This window comes from Thunnus albacares, chromosome 8 (genome assembly GCF_914725855.1).
Source record: "Thunnus albacares chromosome 8, fThuAlb1.1, whole genome shotgun sequence".
NCBI lineage: Eukaryota > Metazoa > Chordata > Actinopteri > Scombriformes > Scombridae > Thunnus > Thunnus albacares.
In genome coordinates this window covers 9437326-9453580 of record NC_058113.1, presented here as the reverse complement: position 1 = coordinate 9453580, position 16255 = coordinate 9437326, and the positions used below count along the sequence as shown (strand labels likewise).

The 16255-nt window shown below is 44.3% G+C and overlaps 1 protein-coding gene across 1 annotated transcript in view; it reads left to right on the top strand.

Moving 5' to 3' along the window:
* The window catches only part of LOC122987134 (teashirt homolog 1-like), a 35142-nt gene extending 21933 nt beyond the window's left edge, over positions 1-13209 (top strand). Inside the window, exon 3 of the mRNA XM_044358822.1 lies at positions 8261-13209. Coding sequence (XP_044214757.1) covers positions 8261-11799 — 3539 coding nt within the window. The 3' untranslated portion in view covers positions 11800-13209. The remainder of the gene's footprint in view (positions 1-8260) is intronic.
* The last annotated feature ends 3046 nt before the right edge of the window (positions 13210-16255 follow it).

Sequence of the window (16255 nt, the reverse complement as noted above, 5' to 3'; positions counted from 1 at the left end):
AAAAAAAATTATCGTGGAAAATATGTCAGAGGTGAACTGAGACTTTGAGATTAGATAGGAAGATTTCTGAAAAATGTCACTGCCAATGTGATATATGGTCCTCTCAGTTTCGGCTCTGTGCATTATAATAATGATTAAAGTATACAAGCCATCACAATAGATATTATATTAGCATAAAAAGTAGTGTAAACTAAGGTAAAAATAAACGAATATGATAGCATAAATATGTAAAATTGCAAGCAATAAATAAAATAATTCACAATGATTTTTACCAAAATTGATAATGATATTAAAAAAATTAATACTACCAAAGAGGTCATTCACGAACTAATTAAAAATACAATTAAAAAATGCACACCTATACTGCCCAGACTGTGAACAACCTAAAAAGGCTGCTGACGCAACTGTCTTGTACTTGCTTCCTATTATTTTCACTGTTTCATTTTAGTTTTACAAGTTTTATTTGCTTAACCTGTTGGCAGATCTGTAGAAGGCAACTGGATATAAGCCACACATCCATATGAGTCATGGCAACTGTAAATACAACCTCCACTCTCGGCTCTCCATACCGGCCTAATTAGCGCCAGTTAGCATTTGTCATTGCGTTTAGGGGTGAAGATTAGGAACACCTCTCAATTAATCTGCAATCAGCCTGTTTGTTAATTAGCTAACCTGTTCTAAGTGGCCTTCAGGGCTCTTGTGTAATTAGCTAAGCTGCTGGGAAGCAGACCTGTGTGTTGACATTGACCTAAAGTGTACACACACGCGCACACACACACACACACACACACACACAAGCATATATATACTGTATAACACACACAGCTCTGCAGACATCTCCAGTCATGGTCAAGAGGGACAACCCCTGGCTCCCAATAAATTACATACAAACAGAAACACACCTTCTGTGCTGTCTGTGTGCTCAGGAAAAACAAATGCTTAAACACAAGCGCACACACGCACACTTTCAAATATACTTTATTAGTTGTTGCAGGCGCACCACGCTCATCCAAATATACATATTTGCACATAGTCACGCTTGCAGCGATACAGTTACACTGATTATTCCTCCCTTCACTCTACAGAAAACCTGCATCCCTCAAAAGCATTCTTAGAAAAGGCGGGAGGGAAAAGAAATACATACTGTACTCCCCATACACGTACACTCTTTTGAACATTTCATCCTTTTCAAGTGCAACAACATCCCCACCAAAATGAACAGCTTCTCCATTGCTGTGTCGAAGCGTTTTTTTTTTTCTTGCTCACTTCAAAGCCATTTGTTTACTCTGCTGCCTCCTGACATTGTCTGTGGTAATTAAAGGAGCGCACTGAAATTTATGGTTTAATTATACAGGCCTTGTTATGCAGAGAAGACCAGGATGGACTGATATGCTCAATAAAAATAAATAAATTCCATACGGGTTTATTGAACCCCCCGTTTGCATGGAGGGTGCAATCGTTTCAGCCACTCAGGTGTGTGTGTTATTGTATTTATGTGTTCATATGTATGCATATGTGTGTGTATATTTATTTATGTATTGCCTCGCAGGACAGCAGCAGCAGCAGCAGCAGCGCAGTGTGAGTGGGTGAGAATGAAAATTTGAAAAAAAAAAAAGCCAGATGAATTGCAATCGATTGGCGCTGGTTCACTGTATTGATCCCTCAGCATGTTAAAGCCTGCTGTACTCCATGAAGAACACTCAGTCAGTCAGTGTGGGCTCACACAGCCCCCCCCCCCACCACCCCCACCCCCACCCAACACAAGGCTGGATATACTGTAAATGTCTCCTTGTGTTGTTACTGCATGCATGTGTAAAAAGCGGAGATGATGGTGCTTGCTGCAGCCTAAGCTTGCATATGAGTGCAAGTGTGTATGTGTGTGTGTGTGTGTGTGTGTGTGTGTGTGTGTTTCTCTGTTGTGCATGCACAGTAATGGAGAGTGATCTTGGCTGTGGCCCACAAGCTGCTTCTCTGAACTGATCTTTGAGTTGGGTATAAATAGCGCTCATTCTATAAATAAAACAGCAGTACCTTTCACACTCTCTCTCTCTCACTTACACACACACACACACACACACACACACACACACACACACACATGCCTCTTGGTTCTTACACCTGCCTGTACACAATCATATGCACAAAATTCTCTCACATAGGCCTCCCATCAATACATACATAATTCTCTGGAGGTCAGATAGAAGGATGTCTGTGAGACATATTGACATATTTACATGAGGGCATGACCTGAACCAGCTTAGCACTAGCTACCTGTCTGACCTCTGACCCCTGCTCACCCCACAGAACAATAATCTAGTTAGATGTATGCCCATCATCAATTTACAGTGCATACTTTGCGGTATTTAGCTGATGCTTTTATTCAAAGTGACTTGCAATGTGAGCAGGTAGCAGATCAATATCTTCCCGAAAAACACTGATAAAATGGCATTAGCTGGTAGAGACAATGAACCTGGCCACCCAAGTGCCAGGAAAATATTCTCCCATCTCTGATCAGTGGTGACAGACAATCCAACATTGCCATTCTTATACCCTGTTCGACGCACGCAGGGTAAAATACACTAACAAATGGTTATCTGTAAATAATCTGTGCTGTGACTTAACATAGTGCTATTGGCCTACTGTAACAAATCATGGCTTATTTTAAAAGTGTTTGCATGGAGCCTCCAGTGCAAACGATCACCGGGAAGGCTGGTGGTTGACTCACTGAATATCTGCCAATAATACAGAATTTCAACACTAATCCTGTTTGCACAGCACTTATTCACATTCACACCACTTTCTACGTCAGTCCATTATGTAGCTATGTGTCTGAAGAACAACATGTCCCATCCGCCGCTGTCTGCTGAGCTCAACTCAGGGTAGAAGTGTTTTGAAATGGGGTGGAGAGGGGGGTGAGAGATAAATTGGTACAGCGAGCTGGAATGCTGCAGCAGTTATTTAAGGCCCTGTAGGTGCTGCCTAGGCCATATGCTCCCATTATTCCGCTTGGGAGGGGCCCATGTGGGCGTGTGAGCAAGGCTGGAGAGAGGAGGAGGAGGGTGGGAGAAAAAAAAAAAAGAAAGAGGGGGTGATGGAGGGGTGTGAAAGGAGGAAGGTAGCTGAGGTATTATTTTAAAGGAGAGCCCCCCTATCAAGCGCGGGAGGAATGTTAAGAACGGGATACCGGGAGAAGCCTGAGATGAGATGAGAACGAATTAGCTTCTAAAGTAAATGATCGCCTTCACCCTCAATATCCGGCTCTTTCACCACCGTCTTTGCATAATTCATCTCGTCAAATTTTGAGGTGTGACAGAGTATAATTCATGAACTCCTGAACTTTTTAGGTTGAAAGCTTCTCTCAGGTCAATCATTTTCATATCATGGAGCTGCACTGCATTAGATTCTGTGTGACAGACCTGCTTACGGGTGTTTATTTCGTTGCCTGTTGTTTTTTTATAAAATAATTCCCACCCCTTAAAATCTTTTACATACATGACTGTAGCAGTGAAAATGAAATGTGATAAGTATAATATGAGGTAAATAGTGAAAATAAACTTGCTCCCTCTGCAGACCTTGGATCCCTGAACCCAGCTGTTATGGGATCATTTTAATTCTTTCTCCTGCAGATATGGCTCGATATTTGTCAGTTAAGAAAACAAGGACCAGATACAGCTTTGTTGTTGGCTTCGTATATCTTTCCCTCTCTTGTTTCTCCCACTCTCTCTCTCTTCTTCTCCCTATCTGTACAGTCTCTTGTCAAACTGAGGCCTGTGTTCCTGATCAGGGCATTGCTCTCATGTTAGCCGCTTCACGGGAAGCACATCCCAGCATTCCCTCTGACACGCCGGCAGCAGCATTACCATAATTGGCTTTTCTACATGACGGGACAGAGGAAATAATAATGTCATTTTATTTACAGCCCTCTTGTCCCGGTCCGAGAGCTATCACCCCCCTCCTCCTCCCTTCCTCCATCCTCCCTCCTCACCACCGCACTCTTTCTCCTCTCTGCACATACACTGACATACACCCCTCCTCCTCCTCTTCTATCTCATCTCCCTCTCTCCCCATCTCTCTGTGCAGGGCGCGCATGTCTCGTTCTGCCACGGCGTGTAGGTCAAGCGATGGCTTTTTGATCAGCTCCTGTCCAAAGCCATCAGGGTTGAGAGGCACGTAATGGAGAGCAGGGTGACAAACAGAATCTGGGGAAGGAATAAGACTGCCAGTTTCCTATTAGGGGCCGGCCTAAACGGCCTCTGCCCCCCCCACCCACCACCACCTATCCCCCCCGCCCCCCACCATTCTCTGCTGCGAACCCACTCCTGCACTGCCTAAATCACATGAGTGAAGGGGCCCGTGATTGGACATTAGTGCCGCAAATGACTGCTGTGATTGCCCCCTCTTCCCAAACTCACATCAAATAAATAAAGAAATGTGTGTAAATAAATAGAAGGAGGGGTGTTGGAGAAATGGGGCTGGAGGTGGTGGAGGTAGTGGTGAAGGGAGGCTGACTGGTTTCATCCCCTTCTTTTCCCTCTCTCTCTCGTTTCATCGCCTTTCTGCCTTTCTTATCTGGTTTGTTTGGCTTTGACAGCGGCCAAATGGTGAAGCTCCGTGAGCCTGACAGAGAGTTTTATTGATTTAACAACCAGCAGACTCTCAGCAAAGAAAAGGGAGAAGGCAAAAAAATGGGTAGGGCGGAGAAAGATAGCAAAGTTTTGAAAAGGAGTGATGTGTTTCTGCTTTACTCCATGCCAAAATGCTGACGTGTTGGGTGGTTGTATTTCATTTGGTATCATTTACAAAAATCAAGTCATACACAAAGTCAAGCCGTGTGAGAATGTTTTAGAGATGATCTGTACTTAGGTCGAGCATGTTGTCACATTGTGAGGCCCAGTGTTGTGTTGAGGCAGGATACAGGGCGTTCACCACCCTCTTTTCATCTGAAAAACATCATATCAAACTGTCTGTTTGTTCTGCACAACAGGGCTACACACACTCGTGCTCTGGTCTGTTCTGTGAGAACTAGTGTTAAACGCACAAACCTGAGTTTCATCATGACAGATTGGAAATGCAAAAGCTGAAGTGACACATAGCATTGTTTAATCTGTATATATTAGGTACAAATCAGAATCGAGGGTGCTTCATGGGTACTTTGGTTGAGGTAGTCCTCCAGGAACTCTCTCATTTAAATAAGAATAATAATAAATGAGGCAGATGAAAAAAAAAAAAACACACTTCAGTTCTTTTCAAGCTCTTACATCTAATCAAATAAAGGTCTGTAGCCCAAAGTATATTTGGTAGCCTGAGACATGAAAACCTTTGATAACACCTACTTTTACAGCACCACAAAGTGTGTATGTCACTCCATTTGTGCATTATGCATTTTTAAAAAGGGCTCTTCATAACATTCAAAGGGGCCAGTACAAACCCTTTTTGGTACTTAACATATTTTATATCCCTTTTTATTAGTAGTCTTTTAACCATATGTGTAGGTATCCGGAGATCAGTGATACACTAGAATGCAAATTCTTGCTTTCTTGGTGTGTGTTGTTGGTGATCTGGCGTGGCTGGTGGCGGGCTTGATCGCTGTTGTTTTTGACAGTGGGTCTGCGGTGCTATCCTGGCCACGCTGCCGCCTGTCTCCTTGATGGCGGCACGTCCCCGAGCAAAAGTGACAGGCGCTTTGGCGCCCGTGCAGATGGCCCTGCTCACAGCCATCACCCACTCGGCAAACCAAACCGCCAGGGACGGCGCGCCAGCCCTACCCCTTCCCAAGCCCGCCCCTTTCTGCTGGTGTTGCTCTGCATATGTGCGTCCGGGACAAGAGAAGGAGGTTTAATCTGGTCGCCAGTCAGTATCACACATCATCAAGTAGCAGTGATTGAACAGATACAGCTGATGTGTAGCACTTAATATTTTTCCTTCCTCGTGCTTCAGAGCATCCTGTCAGTACAGAGAAGCATCTCAAAACGAATGCAGATATTTATTTCAGACTAACATTAACCATGTTTCATCACTAATGTTGTACATTTATGGTTTGCGAAACCGTCCACTTGCTGCCTGTGATTTTTACAGATGTCTGTCTCTGCCAGTCTTTTGTCTGTGTGCTTTTGATATCTCCCTCTTTGTTGTTTCCATGACAACATGGCAGGACAGGCATTGATTGACAGGGATCGTCAAAGGGTTCCCTGGCGACCTGCTCATCGTTCGAAGCCCCTCCCTGCTGCAGTCTGTGTTTTGTCACTCACCCAGGGATATTTCTGATCTGCTGCTTCTCATTCCTGCTGTCTGTGTGTGTGTGTGTGTGTATGTGTGTGAGTGTGTATGTATTAGGCACTGCCAACTATTGGGGTTTAGCTATTTTTTTGGCTGCAGCTGATGTGAGTGACTCAGATAGGTAATTCCTACTGTATGTTTGCACTATTAGTGCAGGCTTGTGAAGAATGGATAGCCGTTCTGCAGGGTGCCTTGTATATTAAATGGCTGATATGTATTGATAGCCTCATGTTCTGGAAGCGGGTTAGTGAAGGGGAAGGCACTGTAACAGAAGACACTCTGCAGATGTGTTGTAGAGAGTACAGCACATAATGCTAATCTGCAGTGTTAGGGATTTTCAGGAGTTTTAGAAACTGTCTCGGTCTCAGTCTGTCAGTGGGATTGAAGCGCAGCCAGGTTCTCCTGTAGTGCTCTCATTTCACTGAAATCCTGTCAGACGTTGGGGGAGTATGTTGCTCATTTGGAGAAGGGTGTATCAGTAGCACACAGCGAACTCAGACTTATAGGCAATATTATGGTCGTGGGTTCAGATTTGCAGTATAAGAGCAAACATGTATGAGCTGGAGAGTGTGCAAAGTACACACATAGGCATGGGAAGGTGAGCATGCAGGCAAACACGCATTTGCAAACAGGCACTTACCGAGGCACTCACACGCACACGCATGCACATCATCACACAGTCACAGTGGATGGTGCAGCTGCTCACCTCCCCCACCTCCTCCACCCATCTCCTCTCAGGCAGCAGTAAATGGTGCCAGTGTATATATATCAGGTATTATGTCCACTTAGATTATGATATGACAGGTTAGCGTGCCGTTTGAAGCTGACAGCACATCTGTTTCATCAGGAGAGACTGATACTGGCATCTAGGACACACATCTCACCATGCAGGAAGGAGATAAAGGAAGAAGCTAGGGGGCCGTCTTTCCTGTCTCCCTGCCTCCCTCACCCTCTCTCTCTTTTCTTTCTCCCTTTTCTTTTACACCCCCCTCCCCGCCTACCAAACCCACCACCTCCTGCTCACTTTTTCTTCCTCCCCCACGTCTTCTTTTTATTCACTTGTTCTCCCCCTAACCACCTCCTGTCTTTCCTACTTACTGATGCTTACTGTGTCTTCCCTAGTATGCAGTTGCATACACACACACATGATCTGGCCTTCTATCTCATTTACCTTTAAACATTTCACTGGTAAACCTGTTACACCTCAGTCTTGTTTCCTTTCTCCACAACTTGATCTTTGATCACATGTTCACATCTTTTTGTTATTCATTGTCCATGCCATTTTGGATCATAGAACAGTAGTAGATTAATGCATAGTCTGTCTGCCCCAGACTCCCTCCCTCAACAATCACTGTGGCAGTTTCAATCCAAGTATCATTGTTTTTGCCAGTTTCTATGCTTATTAGCTCAAATAGAAGTGACTTTCAGCTCATTGAGTGAGTTAGGAAAAGCTGCAATATCCAAATTAGTGAGTTTTTTTTTCCTCTCCCTTCCGATCAGTTGCATAACCTGAACATGTGAGGAGCTGAACTTCACGGACTGGATGAGTGAGAGGCAATAAGAGAGAGAAAGAAAGAGAAAAGAGGAGTTGAACATACAAGCATGCAGCTGGCTAACAAGGCCAAACAGCCAGTCAATTCCTGGGGAACATGAGGCATGTGTGGAGGAATAGGGAGTTGGGAAGGAAAAGGACAACTGTCAGAAGCTCAGTGATTTATTTTTCCCTTGGAGGCTTTTTTCACCACAGGCTTTCAGAGCCACATGTGTGTAAAATACACACAAACTCATGCATGCATGCATACCGACACATACACACACTCACATTGGTTGAGAATAAAAGCCTACATTTCCCATCATTGAGTATTCATTCCGTGTTATTTTGACAGTGGTCCTGTTAGTGTGCTGTAAATCTTTAATTTCACTGAGCTGACCTCTTTTCCCTCTCTTCTTTTCCCCCCCTTTTTGTCTTCTGTCTGTGCTCCAGCGTACATGCCCGAGGACGAGCTTAAGGCAGCCACTCATGATGAGGAAGAGCACCTGCAGGATGACGGCCTCTCATTAGACGGTCAGGACACTGAGTTCCTGTGCAACGAGGAAGAGGAAGATGTAGACGGAGGCCAGCCACCTAGTTACAGAGACTCTCCACTCAGCAATGGCACCAACCCTGACGCCGGATATGGGTCTCCGCTCAGTGATGCCAGTGACCGACTTACGGACTTCAAGAGCACCTCCTCCAGGGATGGTCATGAGAGGGAAGGCACCACTTTGCCCTTCCGCCCTAATAACGGCCTCTCTTTCCAGGATAGCCTGGCTCAGATGAAAGCCGTCTATGCAAACCTCATCTCAGATGCCTCTTGGTCCAGCATCACAATGGACATCATGAAATCTAAGCCTGCAGCAGCTGGCAGTGTCAACAGTGCCCTCGCCACTCCAGAGCCTGCCTCTACTGCCTCTGTCTCCACAACAACAACCGTTAACAAGAGCAGTGGGGTCAGCATGGCTAACAGTCACCACAATGGCAGGAGCTCCAGCACCACTGTCAACCACACAGGCAGTGCGAGTGGCAATACTAATGGCACAGCAGCTAGCTCTGTTAGCAGCCACAGTGCAACCAGCAGCAGTGGGAGCAGCAGTGGTGTGGCTAGTAATGGTAGTGGTGTAGCCTATGACTGGCATCAGGCAGCACTTGCCAAAACTCTTCAGCAGACCCCCTACCACCTTTTACCAGAGCCCAGCCTCTTCAGCACAGTGCAGCTCTACCGGCAGAACAATAAGCTGTATGGCTCTGTCTTCACTGGTGCAAGCAAGTTTCGCTGCAAAGACTGCAGCGCTGCCTATGACACACTGGTGGGTTTGACGGTTCACATGAATGAGACGGGCCACTATCGAGATGACAACAAGGACAAAGAGGAGGATCAGGGAAAGCGTTGGTCCAAGCCACGCAAGCGCTCCCTGATGGAGATGGAAGGGAAAGAGGATGCCCAGAAGGTGCTGAAGTGCATGTACTGTGGCCACTCATTTGAGTCTCTGCAAGATCTCAGCGTTCATATGATCAAGACCAAGCATTACCAGAAAGTGCCTCTCAAAGAACCAGTGCCAGCCTTGGCCACTAAACTGGTACCCACTTCAGCTAAAAAACGAGCTATCCAAGATACTATAGTCTCTCCATGCTCCCCAGACTCTCTCCATGCAGGTAGTGGTGGTGGCAGCCTATCTCTTGGGGATGTTGGCAAAGATGCAAAAGCAGCAGCTAACCCCTATGTTACGGCAAACAACCGCTATGGCTACCAGAATGGTGCCAGCTACACATGGCAGTTTGAAGCTCGTAAAGCCCAGATCCTCAAATGCATGGAGTGTGGGAGCTCTCATGATACACTGCAACAGCTGACTGCTCACATGATGGTTACAGGTCACTTTTTGAAGGTCACAAATTCTGCATCCAAGAAGGGCAAGCAGCTAGTCTTTGATCCTGTGGTGGAAGAGAAGATTCAGTCTATCCCACTGCCACCGACCACTACTAGGCTCCCTGTTCCTAGTAGTGTTAAGTCCCAGCCAGTGTCCCCTGCCCTCTCCTCTAGCTCAGAGGAAAAGAGGGAATCATGTGAGGATGAAAAGATGGTTGAAAGTGGTGAGCCAATGGAAAAAAAAATCAAGGAGGAGAAAGATGACTCAGGTGAGAAATCTGAGACTGATGCCACATCATATAAATATCTTAGAGAAGAAGATCTGGAGGAAACTCCCAAGGAAGGTTTAGATATTCTTAAATCCCTTGAGAACACAGTATCCAGTGCCATCAGCAAGGCCCAGACAGGCACACCCACATGGGGAGGCTACCCTAGCATTCATGCAGCCTACCAGCTGCAGGGTGCCATGAAGAGCTCCACTACTGTTCTCCCCCCAACCGTCCAGAGTGTCCAGATGCAGCCAATGTTTAACAGCGGGCTTCGAGGCCTGGTGAATGACCCCAACTCAGTCATCCACTCGCCTCGGAGTCCTTCTTCCCCTACTCCCCTCAGGAGCAATGTGACTGCCATGGAGGAGCTTGTGGAGAAAGTGACAGGGAAACCTGCCACTGTGAAGAAAGAAAAGGAGGAGAAGATGGTGAGCCTAGAGCGATGTCGGCCCCCATCATTAGTAAAATCCCCCTCTCCTGCACTGAGGGAGCAGAGAGAGCAATTAGCATCTCCAAATGACCTTTCTGTAGGTAAACTGTCTGGTAAGAGAAGTAGCAGCCCAGGCAGTGTAGATTCAGAGCTCATCTGCAAGAAGGAGCCCAGGGAGAGCCTAGTAGATGTCCACAACAACCATTCAAAGAACGGCTCTGAGGCGTGCCAGTCCCCAGTAACTAATGGCAACAGTCTTGGAATCATCACTGATCACTCACCTGAAAGTCCTTTCATCAACCCTCTAAGCGCACTCCAGTCAATCATGAACACACACCTGGGTAAGGCCTCCAAACCAGTAAGCCCAGCTGCAGACCCACTATCCATGCTTTACAAAATCAGCAACAGCATGATGGATAAACCAGCTTTCAACCCAACTCCTCAGGGCAAGGTAGCTGAGCCCATCAACCACTTTCAGTTGTATGAAAACAATGACCAGCCCATAGACCTGAGTAAAAATAAGTCCACCACTAACAGCAACAATAACAATAATAACAGCAGCAGTGTGCTCTTGACCAACAATAGTGTAAATGGTAACAAACCCCTCATTTCCCTCCCTGACACAGTCTCCTCTCCTCTGAGAGAGAATGCTCTGATGGACATTTCTGATATGGTAAAGAACCTCACTGGAAGACTGACGCCCAAATCTTCAACTCCCTCCTCCATCTCAGAGAAGTCGGATGCTGACGGCAGTGCATTTGAGGATGCCCTAGAGGATCTCTCCCCAGTGCAGAAGAGGAAAGGGAGGCAGTCCAACTGGAATCCCCAGCACCTCCTTATCCTCCAGGCACAGTTTGCCTCCAGCCTGAGGGAGACCTCAGAGGGCCGCTACGCCATGACTGACCTGGGCCCTCAGGAAAGGGTCCACATCTGTAAGTTCACAGGCCTCTCCATGACTACCATATCCCACTGGCTGGCTAATGTCAAGTACCAGCTGAGACGGACTGGGGGCACCAAGTTTCTCAAGAACATGGACTCATGCCAGCCTGTGTTCCTCTGTGGTGACTGTGCCTCCCAGTTCAGGACTCCCTCCTCCTACATCAGCCACCTGGAGTCTCACCTGGGCTTCAGCTTGAAGGACCTGTCCAAACTGTCAGCTGAGCACCTACGGGAGCAGCAGGCTGCCTCAAAGGTGATCACAGACAAAATGACATTCGGCAGCCCCCTGTCAGCCTTGACCACGCCAGAGGACGACACAGGCTCTGTGTACCAGTGCAGACTTTGCAATCGGACATTCGTCAGCAAACACGCAGTCAAACTGCACCTCAGCAAGACCCACGGCAAGTCTCCAGAGGACCACCTGGTGTTTGTCACAGCTTTGGAGAAACTGGAGAAGCTAGACAAGATGGAAAAGGTTTAAGTGGGGTCTCAAACTGAGGGTAGAGACTGACAGCTGTGGAACTGACTAGAATTTCATTGCACTAAAATGACATTGTTCACAGTTACTGCACTGGGCCGAACTGAGCCGCCAGAAAAAAAATCAGTCTTACTATTTTTGTTGTGATAACTGCCTGACTGGACCATGTCTTTTCATGTTGATTTGTTTTTGTTTTGCCAAGCTTTTTTACACTTATTTTGTAATATATTTATATGCTATTTGTCTGATCTGTGCATGTATTTTAGTGAATCAAGGTTAAACACAAGATTTTAATCTTTTCATGGCAAAAATACAACTACTGCTTCAATGGTAAAAGTGGTGAGTGGAAAAGAATTGGGGAAAGAGAAAACTGTATAATACTTGATATGAAGAAGATGAAAATTAAATGTATACACCAAAAGAATGAAAGAATATCCTGAACGACTGAAGTAGCACCTTAGACAGTTGAATTTTGAATTTGTAAAGAGAACATGTTTTTAAACATCCTGCATTTGTCAAAATCCGATTGATTTTAAAAGATTAAGGATTATCATTTCCCCCCCATCCTTTTTGGGTTCCTGTCACTGCAATGTTTTTGATGATGAATGGCCTGCTCATAAATCTGTCAGTGTATTAGAAAAAAGATGACGTGAACATTTGGAAAAACTGAAATGCTGCTTCTGGTTACGAGTCAATCAGTAAAAATGAATGGCCGTCAGTATGCAAGTTTGCTCAAAAAACTTTTCCTTGTTGTGAAGTATCACCTTATAGCAATTTTCCAGTTGTATGGTTTGTTAAAACTTTCTCTTTCTAAATTGTGTCGCTTTATTCAACTGTAAAGAGAACAGTCCATTACATGTAAATGATTACCAGTGAAATGTCAGTACTCCATAAGACATATCTTACCATTTGAAACAGCTCAACATTCTTTGTATCTTAAGGTGTGTGCATTCTCTAACTTTTATATTGTCATTTTATATACAAAAATGATAAAAAATAAAAACAGATGGTGTATATAGATATATGCTGTAGAGCTACAAAATGTCCTTTTTTAAAGAAAATACAAATTTAGCTTCTTTGGCTTGGTTTACAGAAATGATTTTAATTATACTTGCATCCAATTTGATGCATGAAATGGTGTGGAAAATAAATAAGCGATGCACAATGACTATACATTTCAATGTTTTATCGACAATATTGTAAAAAAAAAAAACTTTTTAGCACTGATTAGTTTGTTTCATTTCTTTCTCAATTGTAAAATAAACCCCAAAGCAGTTGTTAACAGTCATACATTTGTGGTTGTGTGTTCATTTGTCATGGTGGTGCACCAAATCCAACATGTATAATACTATAATACTCTGTAGCATTGGCTTTGCGGCAAATTAAAGATATCACACCGATATCAAATCCTAACCCAGTGTAATAAGATTTCTTTTTTTGGTTTCACTTATTGCAGAAGTCAGATTCAAAATTTCCTTGTCTCACTATTAGAGCAGATTTTGTGTTCTGTAACAGGCTTGCTGTTATGTTTGCAAAATTTTAAGAGAAAAAGAAAAGTCACTGGTGTCATACTTAAAACTGATGACTGAGCCGCATCATACCACTGATGATTATTATAATGATGAAGATGACGGGGATGATAAGCCTGTAAGGGTGCCTATTGTACTGTAAGAAACCCATGCTAGACTTGTGACTGGCCTTTGGAGGGCCCGCTCTGAAAGAATCAGTGTTATATTAATGACTGTAGTGTACTTTCGCCTGTCTTCTTGGAACAAAATCAGATGGGTGTCTGTTCTGCTTGATATAGCCTCCTGACTGGCGACATTGAACCAACCAATAATTAACTCAACTATTCAGATGATAAATGGGCAGCAAGCTGTCCTTTTCTCTGATCAACTGCAATGCTACTAACAGGAAAGTACACTGCTTATCTCTGTACTGTGAATTTAAAAGTGACATAGATTTTTGTGATGGGAATGCTACAATTAAGGGACTTAACTGAATCTTGCCAATTGCGAAGTTATAATTCAAACTGAATTATAGCTTAAATTTGTTATCTCAGACACCACTCATCACTTGGTGTGATGATGAGGATATTGCTTGCATCATTCATCTGTGCTGAAATCTTCAATTTTGATGTGTACAGTAAATGCCATTGGTTTAACACACTTGTTCAGATAACATAACATGTTTGCAAAATGAAGCGTGACTTCGGTGTTGTCACTGTGAACAGGTTTATTGACTGAACCTTGCTGAAATTTCTCCTCACAACCTGCGCGTGATTGTCTGAGGTCAGTGAAAAATGTAGTTTCTTTCAGGAAAACCATTGCCATGACGAAAGATTTCTGCACCTTTTTGAGTAATCAAACAGCTACATCATCAGAGTCCTGCACCCTCTTTTGTTGCACTTTGGCAGCAGCTTTTTCCCACAACTTTTCATACATTTTCTTTGCTTTGTGTGTTGTATTGTTTATATTTTTACAGTAGTTTCTAATAATGGTGGTTTCTGGCTTCATTTAATTTATACCACTGCCTTAACATTCAGCTTTAGTGAGAACTGAAAGGGCTTCCTTATGTACAGTGACCTCCAGATGACCCCCAGCTAAAGGTACTGTAAGTTGTGGAGTTTTCTTCCTCAGGCAGCCCTGCAGGTAAAGAGGCTGCATCAGGAATTTGATCTCTCATCTCGCCCTCATGTCTCAAGTTTCTGATAGAGTACTTACAGTACCAGCCTTTGTATGGATGAAGCCATGCTGCAGTGTTATGACTTCCATTCCTCACACTCACAACATGTCTCGTGTCGGCTGAGTCAGTCACACACACTCACTCTCCCAGCTATATTAGCATGAGTGTCTTTGTGCAATTACACACCTCCTCGATCTGGCTGCACCTCGCTGTGTTGATACATGGATTCACTGACAAAGGAAACACAGGCAGAGGGCAGATTAGCCAGGCTGAAGATGCAGCTTCCTCAGAAAGGGGCTGCTAGAGTTGGGTTATAAAACAAACAAGGCAGATAAACAAGCAACATTTGGAGGAGATAGTGTTCCCTGCACACCAGAAATAAAAAACACCTTGTAGGTTTAATACCCCACAGCTAAACCTGTAATTTTGCTGTGCCGTCAGATAGCTGCTGAGCCGATAGAGACTCTTTCCTGCTTTGTTAGAGATCAGTGCACTGTTTCCTGTGCGTATTCTATGTAAATTACATGCGATAATCGCCACGCACGGCACAATGCTGGTTCCCGTGGTGCAAACGGAAACCGAGGGTAGATAAACGCAGGCTGGGCAGATTTGCATAGCCTTTGTGTTTTGGGCGCTGCTGAACGTGAGCCCTGAGGATTGGTAGGGATTTCCTCAAGGTTTTGTATAAGTAAATGCCTGCTTCCGCTCAGGGCTGGGACCATTATGTACAGCAGACAGGGGTGGGTGTAGACAGAGGGCACAAACGAAATAACAAAATTACCTGGGCTGGTGGGAACATGGGGAGGGAGTATTAACCCCCATAACTCGTGTCTGCCTTTGCCTAGATAGAACAGGGATATATCGGTGTTAGCGTTGAAATGTGTACTCTACTTTACACTTTGGTTCTATATATGACATCAAGTCAGTTTGACCTACAGACCTGAGATACACTGCATATGTTTGTTTCATCTGTTAAAGACAATGGTAGAGGGGTGTCACTATGTTGTTAAAGTCACATAGAAGAGAAGGTAAATAAGGTAGGGTATGTTTATCCCAGTGCTTGCAATGTTTGATCTTTTCTCAGAGGTTCACCTCTAAAGCTTCAAGGTGTGTTATTACCCTGAATGTATGTATGCTCAGTGGAAATACACACACAAACGCACACACCTGTGGTTTCCTGACAAGTCTTTTGTAAGGCTTCATATGTTTGTGGTCGTTGTTCCTGGCTTGTATATGATAGCGGCATGAAGATCATTGTCAACCATGAAACAAAGACAAAGCTCCTGCTGAGGATCTCAGTGTGCGCGTGTGTGTGTGCCGTCTATAAAACCTCCAACTTTGTACACAACTCTGATGTATGGTTTAATACCCTTCCAAAATACCTCAAACCAAACAAACAATGTCTGACAGAGAATCAACAAACAAAGCAACACCGACTGAGAGCCTTTGTACTGGATCAGAAACCAAAGTCGGAGAAATCTGTTTGGATCCTGATAAAACGCTTCATTGTAGAAATTTCATTCAGGAAGAAGTTATCAGTATTCACGTTTTGCACAAGATACCTGCCTCAGTCTATTTTTATGTTGATTTAAGTCAGTTTGTGGACTTGATTCAATTATGTTGCTCAGCTTCATACTGTAAAATGTGCAGAATCTGTGACAATTCTACCTTCCATACACACTGTGTTCTGTATTGACACAGGTTCGCATGTTTGCAGAGCTCTTCTTGGTGCTATGAAAATGGAAGATTCTGCACTCTATACTCTTATTATAAT